The 21400-nt window shown below is 40.0% G+C and overlaps 1 protein-coding gene and 2 long non-coding RNA genes across 3 annotated transcripts; 1 reads left to right on the top strand and 2 right to left on the bottom strand.

Annotated features, from left to right (window-relative positions):
• Positions 1 to 1537: 1537 nt before the first annotated feature.
• LOC108094534 lies at positions 1538 to 2309 on the bottom strand. Its single transcript, XM_017195136.2, has 2 exons — positions 2180 to 2309; positions 1538 to 2122 (listed from the first exon to the last, which is right to left on the bottom strand). The coding sequence occupies exons 1-2, from the start codon at positions 2225 to 2227 to the stop codon at positions 1769 to 1771; spliced, it is 402 nt and encodes a 133-aa protein (XP_017050625.1). The 5' UTR covers positions 2228 to 2309; the 3' UTR covers positions 1538 to 1768.
• A 13598-nt stretch (positions 2310 to 15907) lies between these two features.
• On the bottom strand, positions 15908 to 16429 carry LOC108098425. Its single transcript, XR_001771843.1, has 2 exons — positions 16317 to 16429; positions 15908 to 16233 (listed from the first exon to the last, which is right to left on the bottom strand). It is a non-coding gene; the product is annotated as an uncharacterized LOC108098425 (long non-coding RNA).
• A 129-nt stretch (positions 16430 to 16558) lies between these two features.
• Positions 16559 to 17173, top strand: LOC108098424. Its single transcript, XR_001771842.1, has 2 exons — positions 16559 to 16709; positions 16777 to 17173. It is a non-coding gene; the product is annotated as an uncharacterized LOC108098424 (long non-coding RNA).
• Positions 17174 to 21400: the final 4227 nt, after the last annotated feature.

Here is a 21400-nt window from a genome sequence, read left to right on the forward strand (position 1 = left end):
CTTCATATCTTGTCCGGGAGTGTATCTATTGCCGTGCTTACGCATATCAGACGGCTTGTATCAACAGTCGACATCGGGTCGTCGATGACACCAAACCGAATGTTGAACAACATAATGCGCTGGCCGACGAGGGGAATCGGCGGAAACGGAAGTGATGCAGAAAATGAACGCATGGAAATCGGGGTGGCGGCAGTGGCGGTCTTCATGTGGCTCATAAATTATGGGGTAGCATTCTGCGTGCGCTGCATTTTGCGGCGCATAATTTGCATTTTTAAGCATTTTCACAGTGCATTGGGCATAATTAAAAACAACGACTCCGAAGCTTTCCAACGCAAGTGGAACTCCAAATTCGATTCTCGCGCCAATTCGAAAAGAGTACGCAAAAAAAAAAAAATATAGAAAACCTAAAGTTATTGAAAGGCACTGTGCTTAAGTGATTATTAAGAAAATTTCATTAATGGTACGGGAAAATGCCCAATATTTTTATTTTGAAAAGATTGTTTTTAAAAAGTGCATACTTTACATAAATTAAAAAAAAAAAAACATAAAATATTTATCAGTTTTAATTGCTTGCTTTCTAACCTTGGAAAAGTGCGCATCCCAATGCAAAGATGTCAGCGGCAGTCAGTTTTCTCAAAGTTTCTCCACCCCCAGTTGACTTTTACAAGGTTTTCTGGGGGCGTGGCCACATCAGCTTCAGGGGCAGGCAGCCGTGGTGCACTTAACAAATTAATGTCAGGCCACAATAAAAGTCAACAGCTGGTTTCAACAGGGGCGGCGAAAGGCAAAGCTTAGTTTTTGAGTCGGGCAGCTTCTTAGGTGAAAGGTGAAAAGGGCAGTGAAAGTGGTGGTGGCACGTGCAATGAACGGAAACCGACACACATAAGTTAAACAAATATACTGCGAGCCCGCACACCCATAAAAATGCAGATGCACAAATGCACAGATGGTCGAGCGTCGTAAAGTCTCCGAGAAAGGGGGAAAAAGGGAAGTGCACCTGCTGCCAAAGTCTGCGAACTCTCGAACGGAGAAGCTGAATCAAGTCCACATATTTAATAATCGAATTCCTCGCATGCACATCATTTTAAATTCACGTTCGCACTTTCATCCACATCCAGTGCACATTCATTCCATACTCACACATCCCGCACTTTGGCACTGCGGATAGAAACTGTCTGCCCTTCTCCCCGAAAAATTTTCCCCAAGCTTTTTATATCTCGCATCTTTAAGCAATTTTTCTCGCCAACTCGCGGTGCCCGAGATTTTGCGCTTGACATATAATTTTTATGAGGCCGGCCAGTGGAGTGGACAAGGGGGATTAAGAGATTAAAATGTAATTAGAATTTTTAAATGATTACAAAAAAAACTGGCCTAGAATATAAAATAATAAAAAAGAGTGTAGAAGCAAAAACTTTGCCTTCTTAATACTCAGGTTTAGTCTTAAGTAATATTCATTTTGCCTTAATAACTTATAAAACTTAACTACAACCCCTGCTCGAAAAGGGAGCGCAACAACTGTGGTAAAACATTTTCTGAATCCTTTCAGTATCCTTTATTTGCGTATAGCAGAAACTTCTGGCACGCACGTCCTCACCAACTTTTGATGGCTGAGGTGTGAAATTTTGCGAGCAGCACGAGGCAAATAGGCATAAAATTATTTAAAACTCGAAGCGAGACTGCACAAAAGGATGCGGCATAAATGCGTGGCAGTTTCCGCTTCACACTCCTCCAATTTATGCGCTATCGCTGAGCAGTTTCTTCCTTGAATTTACCGGGAAGCATCCTTCTTTTGCTGCTCCAGTTTTTTCCAGGCCTTGACGTATTCCTGGTAAAAATCGGCCAGCAAGTGAGGAACTTGTTCCACGGCCACTTCCAAAGGAACCAATTCGGGTTGAGGTAGATCCTTGAATTTTATGTACAGAAACTGCTCCTTGTAGGTGTTTTGTACAATATCCAAAATCGTTTCCACTTGATATCCTTGCTCGAAAGCATTGATCTCGGGTATTGGCGGGAGATTCGAAAGATCTGAAGAGAACTTTTTAAGGGGTTTCTGCACAGTTTGAACTAAAGTTGAGAGCGGCGTTTTCGTTGGCAAGGTGCAGGTTCTTTTGTTTACATGTTTCTAAGGAGGCCAAGGTTAGATTTTTTTAGTAAAAAATTGTTTGAAACATCTACTCACATTGGTTTGCGTAAATGGAGATTTACGTTTTCGGTCTGGTTGTTCCATTTCTTTTAATAAAATATATATATTTTTTATTCTTACTGTTCCTGTAAGTGGAGTGCTATAAACTGGAGCTTAAATCTTTCACTTCTTCCGAGTGGCACTTCATAGCCTGCCCTTCACTGGAAATTCATATGACTTTCGCTTCTGTTGCCAGTTCTCCAAATGAACTTCCTGCGGCCAAAACAACTTCACGGCACTTTGAGCCGGCCCATGGCAACTGGTTGGATGGGGATGGAAAACGGTGGAAATGCAGTTAAATGAGCGGAAATGCAAAATTAACTCGCCACGAAAGCACAGAGCAAACAAAGAAATTGTTGTACAACTAAAAAATGCTCCCCCCTTTTCCCCTTTCCCCCACACACACATTTGCAGAGTGAAGAAAAATGAAGGGGAAATAGAGAATGAGAAAATCAAGTGCCGTGGCACAAAAAACCGTTAAAAAAAACGCAATTGAAAGCAAGTAAAGCTGCAGAACAGAAAAAATGTATAATAGCAGAATAAACGTTGCCACTTGGCCAAATTTAATGCAAATATTTGGCCAGCCGCAAAAGAAAATGTTGTTTTTCCCCTTCCAACCAAGGCATTCATTGCTTTTCACTAATGTGATGGGTTTCTACGAAGGAAAGCGCTGAAATGAAGTGATTAAAGGTGGCATGTATAAAAAATTTAAGTTTGATTAAAGAATATTATAGACGTTAAAAATGGCTTCCAGGCTAATAAAACTTTTTTTAAATAAGTATAACTCTATGGAGTTGTTTTATTAAATTTTAAGTACAAAAGCTGCTTTCAATTTATGTTGCAAGTAGAAAAGTCTCAGCGAAGGAAACCTTCTCCTGACCATAAACCAAATTTTCACGCGCTTTTGCAAAATATATATTTCCGGAAACTCCGCCCGACCTTCTCCAAATTATTCTCCACAAAGAATTCCGCTGAGCTTGATAAAAAGAAGCGGAGCGTTCGAGAATTGTGCATGATTTATCTCTTCTTTGCTTCGTTTTATGCCGGTCTGCTGTTTATTTCCTTGCTGTGACAACGACGCACTTTTCGGGATTTTCGAAATTGTATTTAATTGTTGGGGTAGCCCAACGAGACAGGGGAAGTCCTTTTGGTCGGCATTTAAAATTAAACAAACATTCTGCCTTGCCATGGAAATGACAATAAAAACGGCATCAAATTTATGGCATACCGAAATAGAGAGGTGGAGGAAAAGAAAATGGAATTGAGGGAGGAGGAGGAGGAAAAGGAGGGGGAGAAGCAGGAAAGAAGGAGGAGCACCTCGTTCAGGGCATTTAATTCTCTTGCAACGTCCTTTTATTCCAACTCCATTTTGTCTGTTGTTCACTTTAAAAAAATATAAGCTACTTTTGAATACAAAAATATTGGAGTATATATCGAATTATTTATACATTTAATTATTTATTACAAACTACTCGGGATATGACAATTTATAGATATATTTTAAGGCTTTCTAGAAGTAAGATTTTCTCTAAGTGCACTTTGGCAAGGGGCGTCTGTTAACTTGGCACTGACTTTGGCTTTTTCAGTCGCACTGACTTTGCACAATTAATGGCCACCTTCTGCTGAACCGCTGCCACTCCCCCTTCTTCCGCCCACCCCCTCCTCCTCCCCCTACCCCGTCACCCGTCGACCGTTCCGAATTCCGCGCAATTATTGCTGCCATTGTGTGAGAACCTTTTGCCAAGTGTCTTGTGTGTCATCGTCACCGCTAAATTTAACATAATCCTCGGACGCTTCAGACCGAATGCTGCCCACTCCGGCAGCTTCAGTTGGGCGCCAGGAAAATTGTTGGCAGGCAGCTGACGCGACTTGGCCAGGATGTTACTCGAGGTCCTTTGTTAGCCCTTTTCCGCTGCTGCTCATTCGCCTGCCGCCTTTTCTTCTTGCGCATAATTAATTTCACGTTCTTGCCAAAAATTATGCGACAGGATTTGTTTGCCCACGCTCAGTTTTCCCGTGCCGGGAATTCCTTCACTTTGATTTCACTCCGCCTTGGTTTGTTGTATTTGTTTTGCTTTTGCTTTTTGGCAACATCTCGCCAGACGCCTTGAAAACTTGAATCCTCCGACGAACCATCAAGCTGGCCAATTGTGCTGCAAAGTCAGCTTAAAATAAAAACTTCCTGGAAATAATCTGTGTAAACGGCTAAGCCATTTTAAATGCAGAAAATGCCATTGTCAAGTCCCAAAAGTTGAGTGCAGCAAAACGATTTTCTTGAATAGCTTAATAGTTTTATTTTAAAGTCGTTTCCATAAGAATTTTAACGCCTCTTTGATCAACAGTAAATTTTTGTGTTTTTAAGACTAAATTAAATATAAATAATATTCATCTTTTAAAGTAAATTTAGGTACTTCCAATTTAGAAATATTGGTTCCTTCGTATATGTAAAATATTTAATTTGAAAGCCATACCGAATCAAATCAATGGGGATACTGGTGCATTTGAAATGCAAACAAGAGTCCAACCAGACAAACACCATCAAAAATGCATGTTTATTGATGGCATGAAGTTCAATCTTGCAAATTTCCCTGAATAAGTTTAAGCACTCGCAATCCCGTAATTCACGTTTGGGCATTTATAATTGTTTTGCAGCTACAATCGATAACAATTTAAATCCATTGCTGCCAATAAACAATTATTGCAGCCACCAGCAAAACAGAGCTTCTGCCCAACTTGCCACCGATTTCCCAGCCAACCAGGCTCAAATGGGTTCTAGGCCATCAGCCCCATTAGCCACAGAGTGGTAGTCGCATATAAGCCGGCGGACATTTGGCCAGACTCGTTGAGCTTTTTATCTTCATAAAAACGCCGCCAGACAAAACACACATACGGAAAGAGATGGCAGACGGACTTACCAAAAACGAAATTCATTGCAAAAATGTTCAAAAATTGGCGAACGAAAAATTCTGTGAGAATTCAGGGGGGAAACTGTAGGGTGGGCAATCCATCGAGGAGCACTAAATAAAGTTTGCACTGAAAAACTATTAGGGAGTCGGCACAAAAAAATTCACTTAGAATGTCACAGAGAAAAAATAACAATAGACCAGCAAAAAAAAAAAAGGAAAAGGAAAGTTTATCCACCCATGGAAACTCGTATTTGCAAATTCCAAAAGAGGCAATGAAATGGCAACCGACTGGATGGGATTGGATTCGAGGAATCCGAAGGGCTTTTCGGAGAAGAACAGACCGAAACAGGAAATTAAAATCGAATCGTGTGTGCTTTGAATTGTGCATCTTCCATTCGAGGACGTGTATCTTTGTATCTGCGTATCTGTGCATCTGTGCGATAAGTAGACGCCCCAAACACCAGAAAGTGTTTAATTTGATAGGGCCCCAGGGATTCTAAAGCGGGAGGGGGGCGGTCAAAAAGTTTTCGCCGTTACCTTGACTTCCAGAATTTATGTGCAAAGTTTTTCCGCGTCTGCGTCTGTGTGTGCGTGGCCAAATTATGCAATTTTAACGCATAAATTTCATGACTCGCGACCGGCGGCCATTGCAGGGAGGAAGCTCCAGGATCCAGATTCCAGTTTCGGTATCCAACTCCAGTTTCAGTTTCAGCTCCGGCTTCCTCTGCCACAGTTCCAGCGGCAACTTTGGCCCCAAGTTCACACAACTGCGACTGTCTAATTAAAGCGTCCAGCTGCCGGAACATCTTTCCTGGCCCAGAATCGGTCTAACCCTCATTTCCCTCCGCGATGCCAGTGCAACTTAAATGCAGCAACCAAAGTAGGTAAAACCGCTTTTATAGCCCCCAGAAGGGTATAATAACTAGTATAGAAGGGTTGATCAGGGAACCTAAAGAGTTTACAAATATTTAATCTGAAAAAGAACGATTAAACCGAAAGAACATGTTGGCAACTTTGTTACATTTAACAATAATTAAAAAATACTGTTTTAAAATTGGTCACTGTGGTTTTTAGTTACCCAATTTTCGAAACTTTTTTACTACGCTCAACTAGAGGAAACCGTCCCTAATGAAACCCAGCCAATCTGCTCAGATATTCATATATCCCGCCAGTGCATTAATCAACTCCAAGTGTATTCCATCTTCGTCTCGTCGCGGGTCTGCTGATGGCGGAGTTTGGTCTTGGTCCCGGTCGTAAATATAAAAGTTGGCATCGCTCCCCGGAGACAAATCAGTTTGATTTTGATTGCATCTTTTACGGCCTTTGGCACCTTATAACTTTTTCCGGCTCACCTGAGCGACCCGTGAATTCTGAAGTGGCGAGGAAACCGGCGACACAGGTCCGAACAGAAGCCCCAAGCAGATGTTGGGTAGAGTTTCTATCACGGCGACGCTTGTCTTAATCCCAACCAATTGCACGGAAAGAAAATAAGGTAGAAAAGTAAAAGGTTATCAAATAAAAAAAGCACTAACAAAATATACAGCTATTCCCCAATAAATATTCTCATCTGCAACTCAAGCAAAATAAATTATATAAATTGAATCCCTAAACCAACAGATTACTTTAATAAACTCTCTATCTTTTCAACGATACCTTTATTGCTTTTATTTTCGTTTAAAATATTTCTCCCAGTGCTTATTTCTCTTCTCCTTTCCGCTCAACTGCAGTTTGGCATCATTGGGCCATGTCCTGTATGTGTTTCGTCATGTTTCGCAGCTCGTCCTTTGCCGTTCGTCTGCTTTTACTTGCCAGGATAAGCTCGTAAAACTTTTTGTAAGCCAGGAGCGAGGGAAAAAACTTGACTTTGTTTATTTGTTGTTTCGCTTTTTTCAGCCTTTGTTTGCCGGAAGTTTTATGCGTGAGCCGCAAGGTGACCAAACGGCATGGAGAACAAGGAAAATTAAGGACTTTAATGAATCGTCGGGGAGCGGTTGAAACTCCTATAGGCAAACCAAAAAAAAACAAATATTTAAGGCGGATGGAAGAGCTAAAAAAAGTCTCGCACAAAATGCTTTTACAATTGAAATGTCAATAATGTTTTATGACATTGCAGCGACGGGCCCAAGTAAAACCGACCAAGATGAACCAAACCATCAACCCCGGAAAGTATTTTCATTTGCCTGACAAATCTTGACATGCAACAGCAATCAAAAGCGACGGCAACGGAGAAGCCCAGGGGCCAGTAGGGGGTTAAGGGTGCGGGCGCCAACGAAACAGGACAACATTTTTGTGGCCTGTCTTGCGGTGTTTGCCTGAAATTGGCCAGAAACGAGCGCAAAAAGTAAAAACGATAAAAGGGACAGAGGAAATCCAATTCAAAATGCCATCAGACATTCTAATTTCATTCATTTTTCAATACGATTCCAAGGTCCAGCCACTCACTTCCTTGTGGCCGCATAAATTGTGATTCCGATAAAGGCAAAACAGGCTAAAACACGGAATCAACTGCAATGAGAACGGGAACAGTGACATTGACTGTTCCTGTAGCGTGTTGCGAAATTTTGGATTACACTACTTACGGACAAATTGAATTTCATCGCATATTTCTATGGCACATCCACACTCACCAACTTTGGATAAGATAACAGAAATTTTATTGTCGGGTAAGGAATGTGAATTCCTTTTGAGTTTTTAGTCGTTTAAAATGGTCCATTTCATGACATTTTCGAGTTTCCAGATGATTCGCTAATAAAAGTTCCTAAGCTTCATGTCCGAACCCCATTACTTTGATAATTATGTTATAGTCAAGTTTTAAAGTGGCATACCTCAAAACTTTTGTTATCGCATCCTTGAAGAAACTGCATTAAAAAATATTAATTTGGTAATGATCGATATTTTGACCCTTATTCTTCTCAGAATTTTTTAGATGTCCATAACTTGTTCTTATTTTTTAAAGCCCAGTTTGGTGAGGTATTTGTTTTATAAGTGTTTTTTTTCTTACCACATTCCATATAGATACGCAACGCGACAACACAAGTGACACTAACCCATTTTGAGTTTTTGTCGCAGTTCCATTTGCCGAGCACCTGGAGTTAAAAAAAAAAAAAGTCAAACCGACTCCAGACAACATGACAGTTAGAATCTTTCAAGGAAATTATTTTTTTAAGGGTATCCTTTTGGACTTAAACGGGGAACACAGCAGATGTAAGGTGATTATTGAACATTGATTTGGTCTTGGGGGCGAATTGAATTTATCCAACGCCCATTGTTTGACTGGCAGAGCGAAATTGAATTTGGCTGTCGCAAAATGATAATTAGCCTCGTAAAGCACGATAACTAATTAAACCTACAGCAACAACAGATACAATTGGTTACAATTCGCCAGAAATACAATCACAAATTAATTGTGGCAATAATTGCTTTATAAATAACTGTAAACCCACGACTAGCATGTTGCCATATATGTTAGTTTGTAGGTTTATTTCCATGTGTGTATTTGTGCAACAGCACGAGAGTGGGTTGTGTGTATGTATGTGTTTCCTAGCAAAGCTATTTGAACGCTTTACGGTAGATTAGTTAATAAGCAAACCAAGTTGATTTAAGGCCGTATTGCGAGATTACAGCTAATACACTAGAATAAACACGATATTTAAAAATACTATCAAAAAAAAAAAAAAAAGAAAAAAAACAACATTTGAGAAAATAATTACTTTTTACAATTTGTTTGCATTAAAATAAAATTTATATCTCATAAAGGTTAAATACAAAAAAAAAATAAAATTAAATAAAAAATTACAAGTTATAATTTTATATAAATCAAGAGAAATAAGAGTGTGCTTCTAAAAATAAGCAGTTTCCTTCAGTGTAATTTGAGGAGGCCAAATGAATAGGCAGAGAAAGTGGCCAAGCTAAACGCACGCCTAATGAGGCCAACGGCGCGTATGATTGATTTAGGTAACTGTTAGTGTGGGGCTGAGTGAAATCCGCTTGGGGCTGCGATTTCTGTTTGCATAATTCATAATTCAATTGATTCGCACTCAAATGACGGTCTCGAGCTTAAATTCAACATCATCTTATAGCTGAAATATGCTAAGAAGTGAGATTATTTGTCTAAAATCCTGCAACTCTAGCCGTCAATAAATTTCTTAGTAACTTAAACCATAAACATAAACTAGAGGTGGCAATTTCAATTTTAAGTTAATGCTGATTCTTTAACCAATAACCAACTCTGTAAGATAAATAATTATAATGCTTAATAAATTAATTTTTAATGCAGTTAGCCATAATTCTCATAAAAGTTTCAAACCTATCCGTCAAAGTCGTTTTCCATTATTCAGTAACCCATCATTCAAAGGCCAATCGCAAAATTGCGTAAGATTTAAGTGGCTCACGTCATGATACCCATTGGTCCTGGACTTATCCTGATCCTCTTGAGCTGTCCTGGGGAGGCCACTCATTATGTAAATTGTGTTCTCTGTGTATTTGCCACATCGATAACATTATTAGCAACAAATGTCCCTATCCTTGACTGCTGACCAATTTTGTCAGCTTTGCCAATTTGGGGCTACCCTCGTCTTCGTTTTTTCTCTCGATTTTCCTTTTTCTTTTGGCGATGTGAATGGAATGCCTGGATTTGGAGTGCGTCCGCTGTCAACAGCATTTGTTGAACGCTTCCTGGGAGCCGCTGCTGCCCTCCCTGCCCTCGATTCGCCATCCTTCTCGCAAGGACTTTTCCATTCAGACTTATGAAGCATCGCGCATTGTTGTGCCGGGACAACCGTTGACAGGCAGAAAGGAGACAAGTTTTTCTTTCGTTTTGGCTTGGACAAAACGGTGCGTAGTTGAGCGCAGCTGCTTCAAAATATAATAAATAAATAAACATAATTTATAAGTAGCAGATTTTTTATGTCTGTGTTGGCACAAATACTTAAGGACTCCCGCTTCCATACGCCGACAAGGATCTGCTCGACACTCGAATTTATTTCATTTTTATCTCGGCAGATGAATGCGGTGCCATGTTGCGGGTATTTTTGCCGAGCCAAGAGCCCAGAGCCCAGAGACAAAACACGATGAGATTAAGCATCTTTTTTCCACAGGATACCTTATTTTGCGGGTTGTGGCAGCGGGCAAGTGGGTGATGGTGTGCGTGCCACGTCAAGTGCATTGCGTGTCCTTACGTAAGCGGGATGTTGACGATTCAATTCACGGTTTTTGCTGATATTAGCTTTTTATAGTTTATTCTTTGCCCTAAGCCAGTGTTTTTATACATACATCAATTAGCCATTTCATATAAAATAAATAGTTGGTTTTAATTTCAAAAAATTAAAGGAAATAATTCTAAGCTCTTTAAGCGCTGTTTACATCAAATGCGAAACCTACATAAAACATTCTCCACTATCTCTAGCAACTAAAGTGGTTAACCCAGTTTCACAAAAATTAAATTTCAGAGCTGTTTGCTTTAAGATAAAAAGCATAGTTTCACTTTTAGCGATCTGCCGTTCACACTCACCCACTCAACGTAAGGTAACGTAAAATAACACTTTTCGTTACCCTTCGTTGTTGTGGCTCGCGTACCCTTCACCACTCAACTCCCGACCCACTTGACCCACACAGACTTCATATTGCACTTTAGATTGTCAAAACCACAGCGGTCCCGCCCCCTTTTTTTTCCTAGCTGCTGTTAAAAATGCCACACCGAAACGAAGAACAAAGAATTTGTAGGAGGCCTGGCTAACCGGAAGTCGAAAACACAAACGTACTAAAAGCCGCACTCAGCAACAGCGCGGGATATATTATATATATATAAATATATATGGGTATGGGTATATGTATGTGGGTGTGACGCGCGAGTCCGGGAGAACCACACCCACATACTCGACTCAAGCCGAAGGGGGGCACATTCAAATGGTTCCATATTTCTTGACAATTTAGGACACCATTAGCGAAAAATTATTACTGTGCAGCCAGTAAGTGGAGTGCGAGTGGTCCGAGTGAGAGTCGAGCGATGGGAATTTACCCGGGCCTCAACTCCGGCAGAAGCTTAAATGGGGGAAAAAATAGGCGACAATAGGCGAAGGCGGCGTCGTCCGATTTTTGGCAGTGACAAGTCCCGCAGCAGCCATGAAAACGCTACGAGAAAAAATCGAAGGAAAGTTAGCTTGGTACAGTGGTTCAAGTTAAATAAACTACTAAAAAAAGATAATCAGACATTAATTCCATGGGCAAAAAACAAATACAACAAAAATTAATGAAATGCGCATATTATCCCCTACAAGTTTCAAAAAGAAGAATATGGATATTTATTAATTGTTTAATTATAAAAAAGGCATAAAAAGAATATAATTCTGCTTGGACCCAAAAGAATTCTAAAACTTGTACTCAAGCCCAAATAAATTATATAAACAGGGTTATTAGAACCACATTCCATTAACAATAAAGTTTAAAACCAGGGTGCATTGTTGTTGGCTTTTTCCCTTTTTTTTTGTGTTTTGGGAAAAGCGCGGAAAACTTATGTGGGTGCTTAAGTGAACCATTAGCGCCGCGCGTCATTAAGTTGTTTCCGCTTCGCACACTTCTCGCTCTGTTTTCCATTTCGGCTGTGGGAAAGGAAAAGGATCCGAGTCTCTAGGCGCAGACATGCGGCAAGTATCGAGGTGGCAGGGGCCACATCATTAATGGTTATGGACCCGGCCACAGACCCGAGGCAGACACCTAAGACGGGCTGCGTCCGTCCGTTCGTCGGGCCTTTTTTTCAAGTCCTTTGCGGTTCATTGACCAGACGGAGGGCGTGTTGATTTATGCCGCTCCAATGGTATCTGGGCGGCAGGCTCGTTATTTTCCCAGCAATAGGCTCAACATGTTTTCCGCCTGCTTTCCTTTCCTCCAGCGCAATTAGATGGTGGAAATGGGAAATGGGTGGGCCAAGTCAAGTCCATACACCAACCAGTGTCAAGAGCAAAATTCAATTAAACGCAAATCGGTGCAAAAATCACACGAAACGTCAGGTAGCCGTGTTGTTGGCCTTGTTGGTTTTGTTGGCCAACTGGCCAACAGGCGCTGCCGGCAAACAGACACCAGCACCACGAGGCCATCGAGAAACTCAACCGGCTATCAATGGCATGTCGCCCCGTGACCACCGCACTCCAGAACTGCGGAACTGCAGGCCAGTTCGACTCGGTTTAGCTCGGGTCAGTCCAGTTCGGAGCTGTTGGTAGCTGTTGGGAGCTGTTGGGAGCTGTTGGGAGCAGTTTCGAGCAGCGGCAGTTTGTGCACCACTTAAACAGTAAGTCCAGTAAACAAGGACACTGAGCGAAAACTGTTATTAGAAAATAAAAGTGCATAGTGTGTGAAATTCTTGATTGATTTGATATACTATTTAAAGAATTTGTCGTCTGAATCGTAATACTGATTATTTAATTGTAAAGTCTGTATTTTTGTACTCAAATCACAAATTGAAACATTTTTAGAAACTACTGAATAGGTATACACAATACTAAAGATAAATCAATGAGTAAAACAAACTAACCATCAATGTGTGTTCAATTTTTTCTGGCAGTGTGCACACCTGAAACGCAGCAGCACGGCGATGGTGTGCGTGCAGCTGGCTAATGGCAAATAAAACCCTCGGGCAGAACGGCAATCGGAGCAGCGCGGGATCAGAAGCCTGAAAATGCCTGACGACCCGGCAGTCATTACGGGCTAAATGGATTTGATGAGCGTTTATGTGCAGTGGCGGCGATTGCATGTTCTAATTATGACAAAGGGCGCAGGACCTGCCGCCCACTGACCCTTGACCCCACTTCCCCAATTCCCCCTCCCCCTTCCACCTTGCCCCTTGCCCACGCCCATTTGGCTTTGTCTTGCGCCCTGCATGTCAGGCACTCGGGTGTGCGAGTGGCAGTTGTGGCAGTTGCACCTTGCCTTGCGCAGCCAGCGTGTTATGTAAATGTTTGCCTTTATCGCCGTTCAACGAGCTAAGCGCAAATTAAATTTGATATTAATAGTGGGGGAAATGTGGCAGCCACAAGCCATGGGAATGCTCTTATTAGCCAGAGAGTGTTTAGGAGAAAAGCAACTGACTGCTTATTAGCAATTCGCTCTTAATTATGGTAGTAACTTTATGTAAAAGTGGTGAGAAGAGAAATTTAATAAGCCTCATCACGTTAAAATATAGACTTATTTGTCGAAGTGCTTTTCAATTTAATTTCTTTAAAGCTTAAACTTTAAATTCACCTATACAAACTCATCAGTTGTGAAAATAAGTTATTCAAGTTCAAACAAATTTACCAGCACAAGGGAATGGTAAAAAGAAACTTCCTGGAATTAAGCCACACGAACTCCATGGGTTAATCTGAAACCGAATAACAAAATCTGTTTATTAACCTCCTGTATGCTACTGAAAATCGCCATAGAAATCCCGGCACACACAAAGTTATTATTGTTTGTACCTTAGCCGTATTTCTTTAGCACAGCACTCGGGCCGCCCTGCCAATTGGCTTATCAGATATCCGCCTTTGGGTCACGCCCCGTGCAAACCGAATTTGCATGTTTATTGTGCGGTGGCTTTATGGCTGTAATAGCAATAATTAAGGCTTATTTACAAGCTCACAGTGCCCGGGCCCGGGCGATGGCGACAACAATTAGAACGCCCTCGCCACGAGGATAACGACCGAACAGCAGCCGAGGACAACAACTGCAGGAGCAGAAGGAGCCACTACAGGTAACAGCAGCTGGCTAACCGGCTCCTGCCATCCTGCGAGCGTCCTTCTGTGTGTCCTGCGCAAGTGTGTGGTCATTTGACGGCTCATATTGGTAATTATTTGCACATTGGGACAAGGATAACACCCACAGAACGGGAAGGAGGAGGCGGTGCGGCAGGACGAGGTGTTCAGGGACAGTCGAGCGCTTTGATTAGCCGCACCACCCACTCGACCATCGATTGAACCACCCTCTCAACCGCCCACTCAACCACCCGAAAGCAACACAATCAACGGTGGCAAAGGCAGCAGGAGCTGCATGCCAATGCGGTGCAATGCAGTTGATCGAAGTTCTTACACAAAAAATAATTGATATATTATACATACGAAAATTTCACAAAAAATAAACAAATTTAAAGAAATTTTATAAACACTTTTCCCAAGCAACATTTATAAATTTTATTACAAAAATGTATATAACTATTAAATAGTCTCGATGTTTGAAAGTAGCAATGATCACATTTTTTTAGGTGCAGCTTTTAGATTTCAGCTAAGAGCTCTCAGCTCTTGAGCGCTTTTAGCTGGCAAATGAAATGAAATGCTTTCCGAATAGCCGATTGAGCTGAAGCAATTTGGTTTATATCTTTTATGCGGGCCAAACACAAACATTTTGCACGTAAAGGCAATAAACCCTGCACATGCCCTTTGTGTGTGTGAAACGCAGGTGAGAGGAGCTGGCATTGAAAATAAGAAGAATTCTCCCGGCGAAGAAGGACTTCCAGCGAATCCGGCAGGAAGCTCCATGCCAATGACGATATCATTTCAAATTGTTTTCAATCAAATGTGACTTGCATCTGTAATTTGTATGCAAACGAGTAACGAGTTGCCTTCCCGATTTCCCGCTTTTCCGCTTTTCCGCTTTTCCCCCGCACAGCAGCCCATCAAACTGATTTGTGATTGACGTGGTGGGAATGCTGCGGAAATGGCTGGAAAAGAAACGCTGACGACGTGGCTGCCAGCGTTGAATAAACTGCCTCTGAGGAAAACTCTTCAGGTTTCAGCCAGTTGATTAGGTTTTGATCGTGCCTTGGAGTTGCGATGGCTCGGAAATTGATTTGGTCTGGAATACAACCCAATAGAATCCTGCTGACTACGAAACCAATAAAACCATTGTTTTCAGAATTGACTTTTGTTTAAAAATTACTCTTCATTTCGATCAGAAAATACAGAAGACTTTTCAAATATTTGCTGGATAATTTTAGTGAAGAGTTCTGTTTTATCAAACAATTGATCATATTATATTTTGAAATCATTTACATTTATTTATACGTGAAAAAGCGATGTTCATTTTTTAATTAACACTTGTTCAAATAAATATTTCTTTTGATTGTTTTTTACTCAAATTGCGAAGGATTTACCCACAACATGGATTTGGTGGTGGTGGATATGGATAAACAGGAGGATAAGGAATAGGCTGAGGAATAATATTAACTTGTGTTGGCGGGGCTGGAGCAGGTGCCGGAGCTGGCACAAGAACCACCTTTATAATTTCCTTTATTTGAGGTGGTTTAGTTGTTGTTGGTGGTTCCATTCGTGTGCACCACGGGCAGGTTCCGCAAATCAAACATGGCATCATACACCTGAACTTCTGGCAAATGAAAGTTCTAGGCAATTTTTTGTCTCCTAGATCACCACTTTTTGGTCTGATGGTGTGTCCTTCAGAATATGTTGTAACGTTTGCATCACTTCTTGCCCTGATGGTGGGTCCTTCAGAAGATGTTGTAACGTTTGCGTCGCAAATAAACAGGAGTGAAACGAAAAATATTGATGTTATCCACTTCATTTTGATAAGACGCAGCTCGAAAAAGACTTCTCCAAACCGGGTACTTTAAATATATACTATTGCCAAGCTTGCCAGTATTGCCATATTTTTAAACTGGCATGAAGTTGATTAATTTATTTAGTTACACTTGAACTTTCGCATTAATACAGTAAACTTACAGTGAAGTAAATGGTAGAAAAAACTTATATGCGAAATTTATATATTTTTCTATCTAAAAACAAAATGCCACTGTTTTTAGTGTTCGGAGAAAAAGAAATAAAAAATTAAAAAGAAACATATGTTATTTTTTAATTAGTTTATATTTTAATATATGGTTAAATGCATAGTTCTAGATATTATTTTTCTATCTACCTTTAGTAACTTTTAAGCAAGGTTTATTATTTACATACGTTATGGTCACAGTAAATTCGAGATCCTGACAAAGTACAATGAGCTTGTTTGATATCACAACTGAATCTTTCCCGAAATTAATCTTTTTAGATCTTTGTAGACATGGCGGACAGGACTTACAAAATGACAACGAGCATTCTAAGTCACATCTATGGTTTCCATAAAAGCACGTTATACTGTTTCTGCTCTGGTCAGAATATCTTGCATAATTGGTAACTGGAAAGGGCACCACATCATTATTATACCTTCCCTTCTCAGCACCGCAAACACACATAAATGATATCAGGAAAATCACACACTTTCACTGCATTTTTATGTGATGTAAGTAGTACGTATTCGTCTGGCACTCCTGTAAAAATCTTGTTAGATAATGACTAATAACAACGACCTTTTGGTGATTCGGAACGAATTCCGTAAAATCCTTGATTGTTTTGATATACTTTAAAATTTGTTGTGGTTGTTATAGCACGAAGAAACTCCGATAGTAATATATAAACATAGATAATTGCGAACTGTAGGAACAAATCAAAATAAAACTACGAAATCAAAAATGGTTATATGACTTTAAAAAATGTATAGTTTATATTATACAACCTTACATTTCAACCTTCGTCCAAGAGCTTTCGTGTCCATCCGTCAGTCTCTCGTTTTATTTGAACCCCTGCAGTCTGTTATGTTAATTAAATTATAATGTGCGTGTTAATTATTTAATGAAGCGTATTGTTGTATCCATTGTCCATAATGCACTGTGCATGTCAGTGGCAGCTTCACTCGATTGTGCAATGACCGATGACAGCCACAAAGGACTTCTTCATCAACAACATCATCATTTACTTCGCCTGAACTTTGACCCGACCACGTTGCCCACTTTTTGCGCCCCTTCATCAGCGTCTTTGCCGGCGGCTTAACCCGCCTTTTGTCTGTCTGGGGGCCATTAGGATGGATATGCTGGCTAGCCGCTCATTAAAGGCCCAGAAGCAACCTCGGTGGATGGGAAAAGGTACAGGTCGTTGGAGCGCATGATGAGGAAGCAAAGATGTTAAAAATAATATGCTTTTCTAGGGAAATAGCCCGCTTTGTGTTAGCTCTTTGTTTAGTGCTTAATGAGGACAGAGATTTTCATTTAGAATCAAAATAAACAACACCTTGACTAGAATTAACTACATTTAATCCTTAAATTTGGGTTGTCTTTTAACCAAAGTTATAGTTTTTATTTTTATACCCTTGCAGAGCAAAGGGTATTATAATTTCAGTCAGAAGTTTGCAACGCAGTGAAGGAGACACCTCAGACCCCATAAAGTATATATATTCTTGATCAGCATCACCATCTGAATCGAAATATGTATGTACGTCTGTCCGTCTGTCCGTCGGTCCGTCTGTCCGTCTGTCCGTCGGTCCGTCTGTCCGTCTGTCCGTCTGTCTGTTTCTATGTAAACTAGTCTCTCAGTTTTAAAGCTATCTCGCTGAAACTTTCCCAAAAGTTGTGTAGTTGTTGCACGCAGTATATATGTCGGAACGAGCCGGATCGGGCGACTATATCGGATAGCTCCCATACAAGAGAATGAAATAAAAAAATTTTACACCGTTGTTTTTGATCAGATCGACTTGATTCCTTCCAGATGGCGTTTTCTAACTGCTTTTGAATTTCGGATTAAATTTTATCAAAATCGGATAACTCTATCATATAGCTGTCATAGGAGAGATCAAAATATATGTATATAAATAATGGAAAAAACATTATAATGTCGTTGTTTTTAATGCCACGAGCATGATTTTGGAACATATTGTTTTTTAAATACTCTTAAGTTGAGAAAAAATTTCATAAAAATCGGAGTACTATATCATATAGCTGCCATAGGAAAGATCGAAAAATCTATATAGAAATAACAGAAATAACCTCGTTGTTTTTCATCAGACAATAATAATTTTTGGAATATAGAGTTTTCTTATGAGTCTTGAGTTACAAATTAAATTTCATAAAAATCGGACGACTATATCATATAGCTGTCATATGAACAATATGGAAAATTAATAGAAAAATCGTCATAGCTTCGATGCTCTTGAGCTTTTATGTATTTTGTTCGACATATTTAGTAACTGCAAGGGTATATAAGCTTCGGCTTGCCGAAGCTAGCTTCCTTTCTTGTTATAAATAAATTTTATCATTAGGTAACTGAAGTTATTTGCTAGAATTTATAAAACTATTTTAAAAATATTAACTTTATTTATAAATTTATAACTCATAATTTTAATAACCCTTTATTAATTTTGAAATACTCGTTCTTCTTCGCATAGTATATGAACCCCAAGTGGACTGCGAAAAAAAGCTAACGCGTGCGTAAAATTGCATTAATGTTATTACGGCGAAAAAGGACATTTTGCGAAGAAGGTTTAATTCCTGGAGCTGCTGTTGCTTTCCACCCTGTTGTTGCGGTTCGCAAGCCATTGGGATAAAGTAAAATGTACTTAAAAGTGAGGGCCAACATTTTCCTCTTGTCATTGAGTGAGGGAGTTCCGAAATGAAATCGCTACCCTTTGTTCTCGGAAAGTTTTTCTTTTCTTTTATTTTTAAATGAACCAGAGATAAAGGTAAAAGGGTTAATTTCATTCTTTTGAGCTCTGAAGAGTTAACCACCTTTAAGTCTTTAAAACCGGCCCTAGTCTCTTTGTTTTTTCTTTTTGTTTTACTAAAATATGGCTCTTATAATTCAGACAAACACACAGTGGCAAACACGGATTGAGCCGTTTATCAGTGTGGGTTGGAGGTTTTTCGGGTTCCCGGGGTTTTCCACCTAAGAGCTTACACATGTGAGTTGTGGAGCTAAAGAGCCTGCGGAAATCTACTCGCTTTGTTGATTTAGTTTGCACTTGTTGCGTGGCTAACAAATTGTTATCCTTTATTTATGGCGGATTTCGTCGCCATTTCTGCTCCTGCTGCTCCAGCCTTGCCCCAAAAAAAGCGGCAACAAGGCGCTAAGCGCATTAGCAGGCTCCCTGGGAGCACTCCTGTGTGTCCTTGTGTGCCAAGGTTATTTATTGGAAGTGTGCCGAGTGCGGTGACAATGCGCTAATGTGCGGCACACGCTGGGCATAAATTCCATTCTTATTTTTGCTGCATTGTCGGGGAGAAGTCCGAAGCTTTTAACCTTTAAGTGCGCACCAGCTTTGAAATTAGAATTTTTCTCAAAAAGGGTTGACCACTATAGTTGACCACTTCTGAAAAGCGTCCAGATTGTGGCGCAATCAGTTTCAGTCCATACAAAATATTATTTAAATTAAACACTTTTCAAAATTATAGAACTTAAATGACCACAAACAATTACAACACCTATAAAAGAGTTAAGAAAACTAGAAAGCAAAGACTCGAGAATAAAGAAAACACATGCCAATCTATAAAGTTTTTTTTTTAAGTGCAGGATGAGCTCAACATGTGGCAGCTGCGGCACGCACAGCCAGTGGAACGGGAAAATCGCATATAGATGACATAAACTCCTTCACTTTTACGGCAATTGCGTTAAAAACACGCACGAGAGGGCAGCGAGGGTTAAGCGGACAACGTGTCGTATGCGCGCTCAAATCAAATGAAGCGCAGTTGACGGCGACATTGCATTGCAAGTGTCGTGTTTTCCCCTGTGTGTGTGACATTGCAACGTGACGAGAGTGAGAAAACATCATGGAGGGAAAGGGAGTTGGGTTGCCAAGGTGCAGCAGACAGATGCTGGGTAGCAGCTAACCAAATGCGCATTAATTTGCCATTTAAGTCCCGCTAAATGGAGTAGAAGCTACCAAAATTTAACTGACAGAAATTCAAGTGATAATCTTCATACCTAAACTATAAAATTAAAGACTTATTATCAAGGAATTCGCAAATTAAATTAATATTCAGCACTTGCGCATGATTTAAGAGAAAATTGAATGGAAAAAAAAGTTGACAGCCAGCAATTAATAAACATGTATCCCATTTCATGTGGAAACAAAACTAATTAATTGTTGCGGTCGGGCCTTTATGATTTTAATTCACACAATCTTGTTTTGCCAATAGCCAGGCCAACAGTTTTATTGCCTTCTGAGGGCCCACGCCACAAATAAATATGGCCATAAAGTGAGGCCAACAGTTTTCCGTCATTTGGTGAGCAGTCACATCCATCAACTGTCAAGCGACAAATCCGATTCGCGTGTGTTAGTATCGGATTACTCAAAAAAAATCCCATAAAAACACTAGAATGCCTGAGCGGCAATGGAAGGCAGGATATTGACAACGACAGCAATTTTTGCTAGTCAAATAAATGAATTGAATTGTTGTTTACCGTTCGTGTTATTTGAAATTGCAATTTCAAAAACGCTTTTCCAAACTGACAGCAGGAGATATATCGCGAATTTAATTGCTATGTACACAATGCAATCGCCGAGCGGAAGTTGGCTGCGGCATAATTTTAATAATTCGCGATAGATATGGAAATTTATATAAAATTAAACATAATTTAAATGCCTATGCCTTTTTGCATTTATGACTAAAATGGAAATTCCGATTGATTAGTTGGAAATTTAACAGATTTAATAGGAAACGAAAATAGGCATATCTTATATTTATAGATGTACTATATGTAAATTTATTTTCTATTAATAGCAATATTCCATGACTCAATCAATCTCCATTAAATATGCCTCGTCACACATTCGTTTTTGTCTTCTGCACCCATAAAAACGTGATATAAATTCAATCGACCATTTCTATTTGGCTACGGCATGCAAATTGACTGGATGGAAAATATTTCGCAATTAAATATTTAAAATGCAAGTACGCTGTCATATTTTGTGCCCATTTCAATTTGACTTGCTTGTTGTGCGCTCCCATGTTTTCTTTTTCTCCTTTTTTTTATGCGCTGCCCCCATTTCTGCGCTTGCGAATCAAATTGAGGCTACCAACTGTCGGTAATTTGCATATTTGAGCTGGAAATTGTCAGCCAACGAAGTGGGCTTAAGGCCCACATCCACAGGACCAACTCTGCGGCTGATTGAAGGAGTCTAAACTGCGCTTTTAAATAGATCGGGGTAGGGGTGTGGTTTTCGTATGGCAGTGGGCGTTGCTAGTAAATTCATGGTACTCAAAATTGATTTATTATGCAGTAATTGTTTTGGCCCACTTCGGAGTCTGCATACACAATGGGGTTCAGAGACTAATAATACATTTAACTACTCGAGCATTAAAATAAGTGACTAGGCAAGCAATTGCCTGTCGCAAAATGGGAGCAATTGGCTAAGCACTTTGACACAGATACTAGATATCAATATTTAAAAAGGTACAAGTTGGGCTCTAACTTAAAACATCACGTCTCTGTGCAGGACTCTTGTCATCTTCCTTATTAATCGCCCTTTTGAGTCA

The sequence above is a fragment of the Drosophila ficusphila genome, unplaced genomic scaffold (genome assembly GCF_018152265.1).
Source record: "Drosophila ficusphila isolate 14025-0441.05 unplaced genomic scaffold, ASM1815226v1 contig_436, whole genome shotgun sequence".
NCBI lineage: Eukaryota > Metazoa > Arthropoda > Insecta > Diptera > Drosophilidae > Drosophila > Drosophila ficusphila.

Bases quoted from the DNA above. Each gene is read 5' to 3' on its own strand.
- LOC108094534 (XM_017195136.2), bottom strand. From the start codon at position 2,227: ATGGAACAACCAGACCGAAAACGTAAATCTCCATTTACGCAAACCAAT. The intron at 2,123-2,179 runs GTGAGTAGATGT...TGGCCTCCTTAG, and splicing joins CTCCATTTACGCAAACCAAT to AAACATGTAAACAAAAGAAC.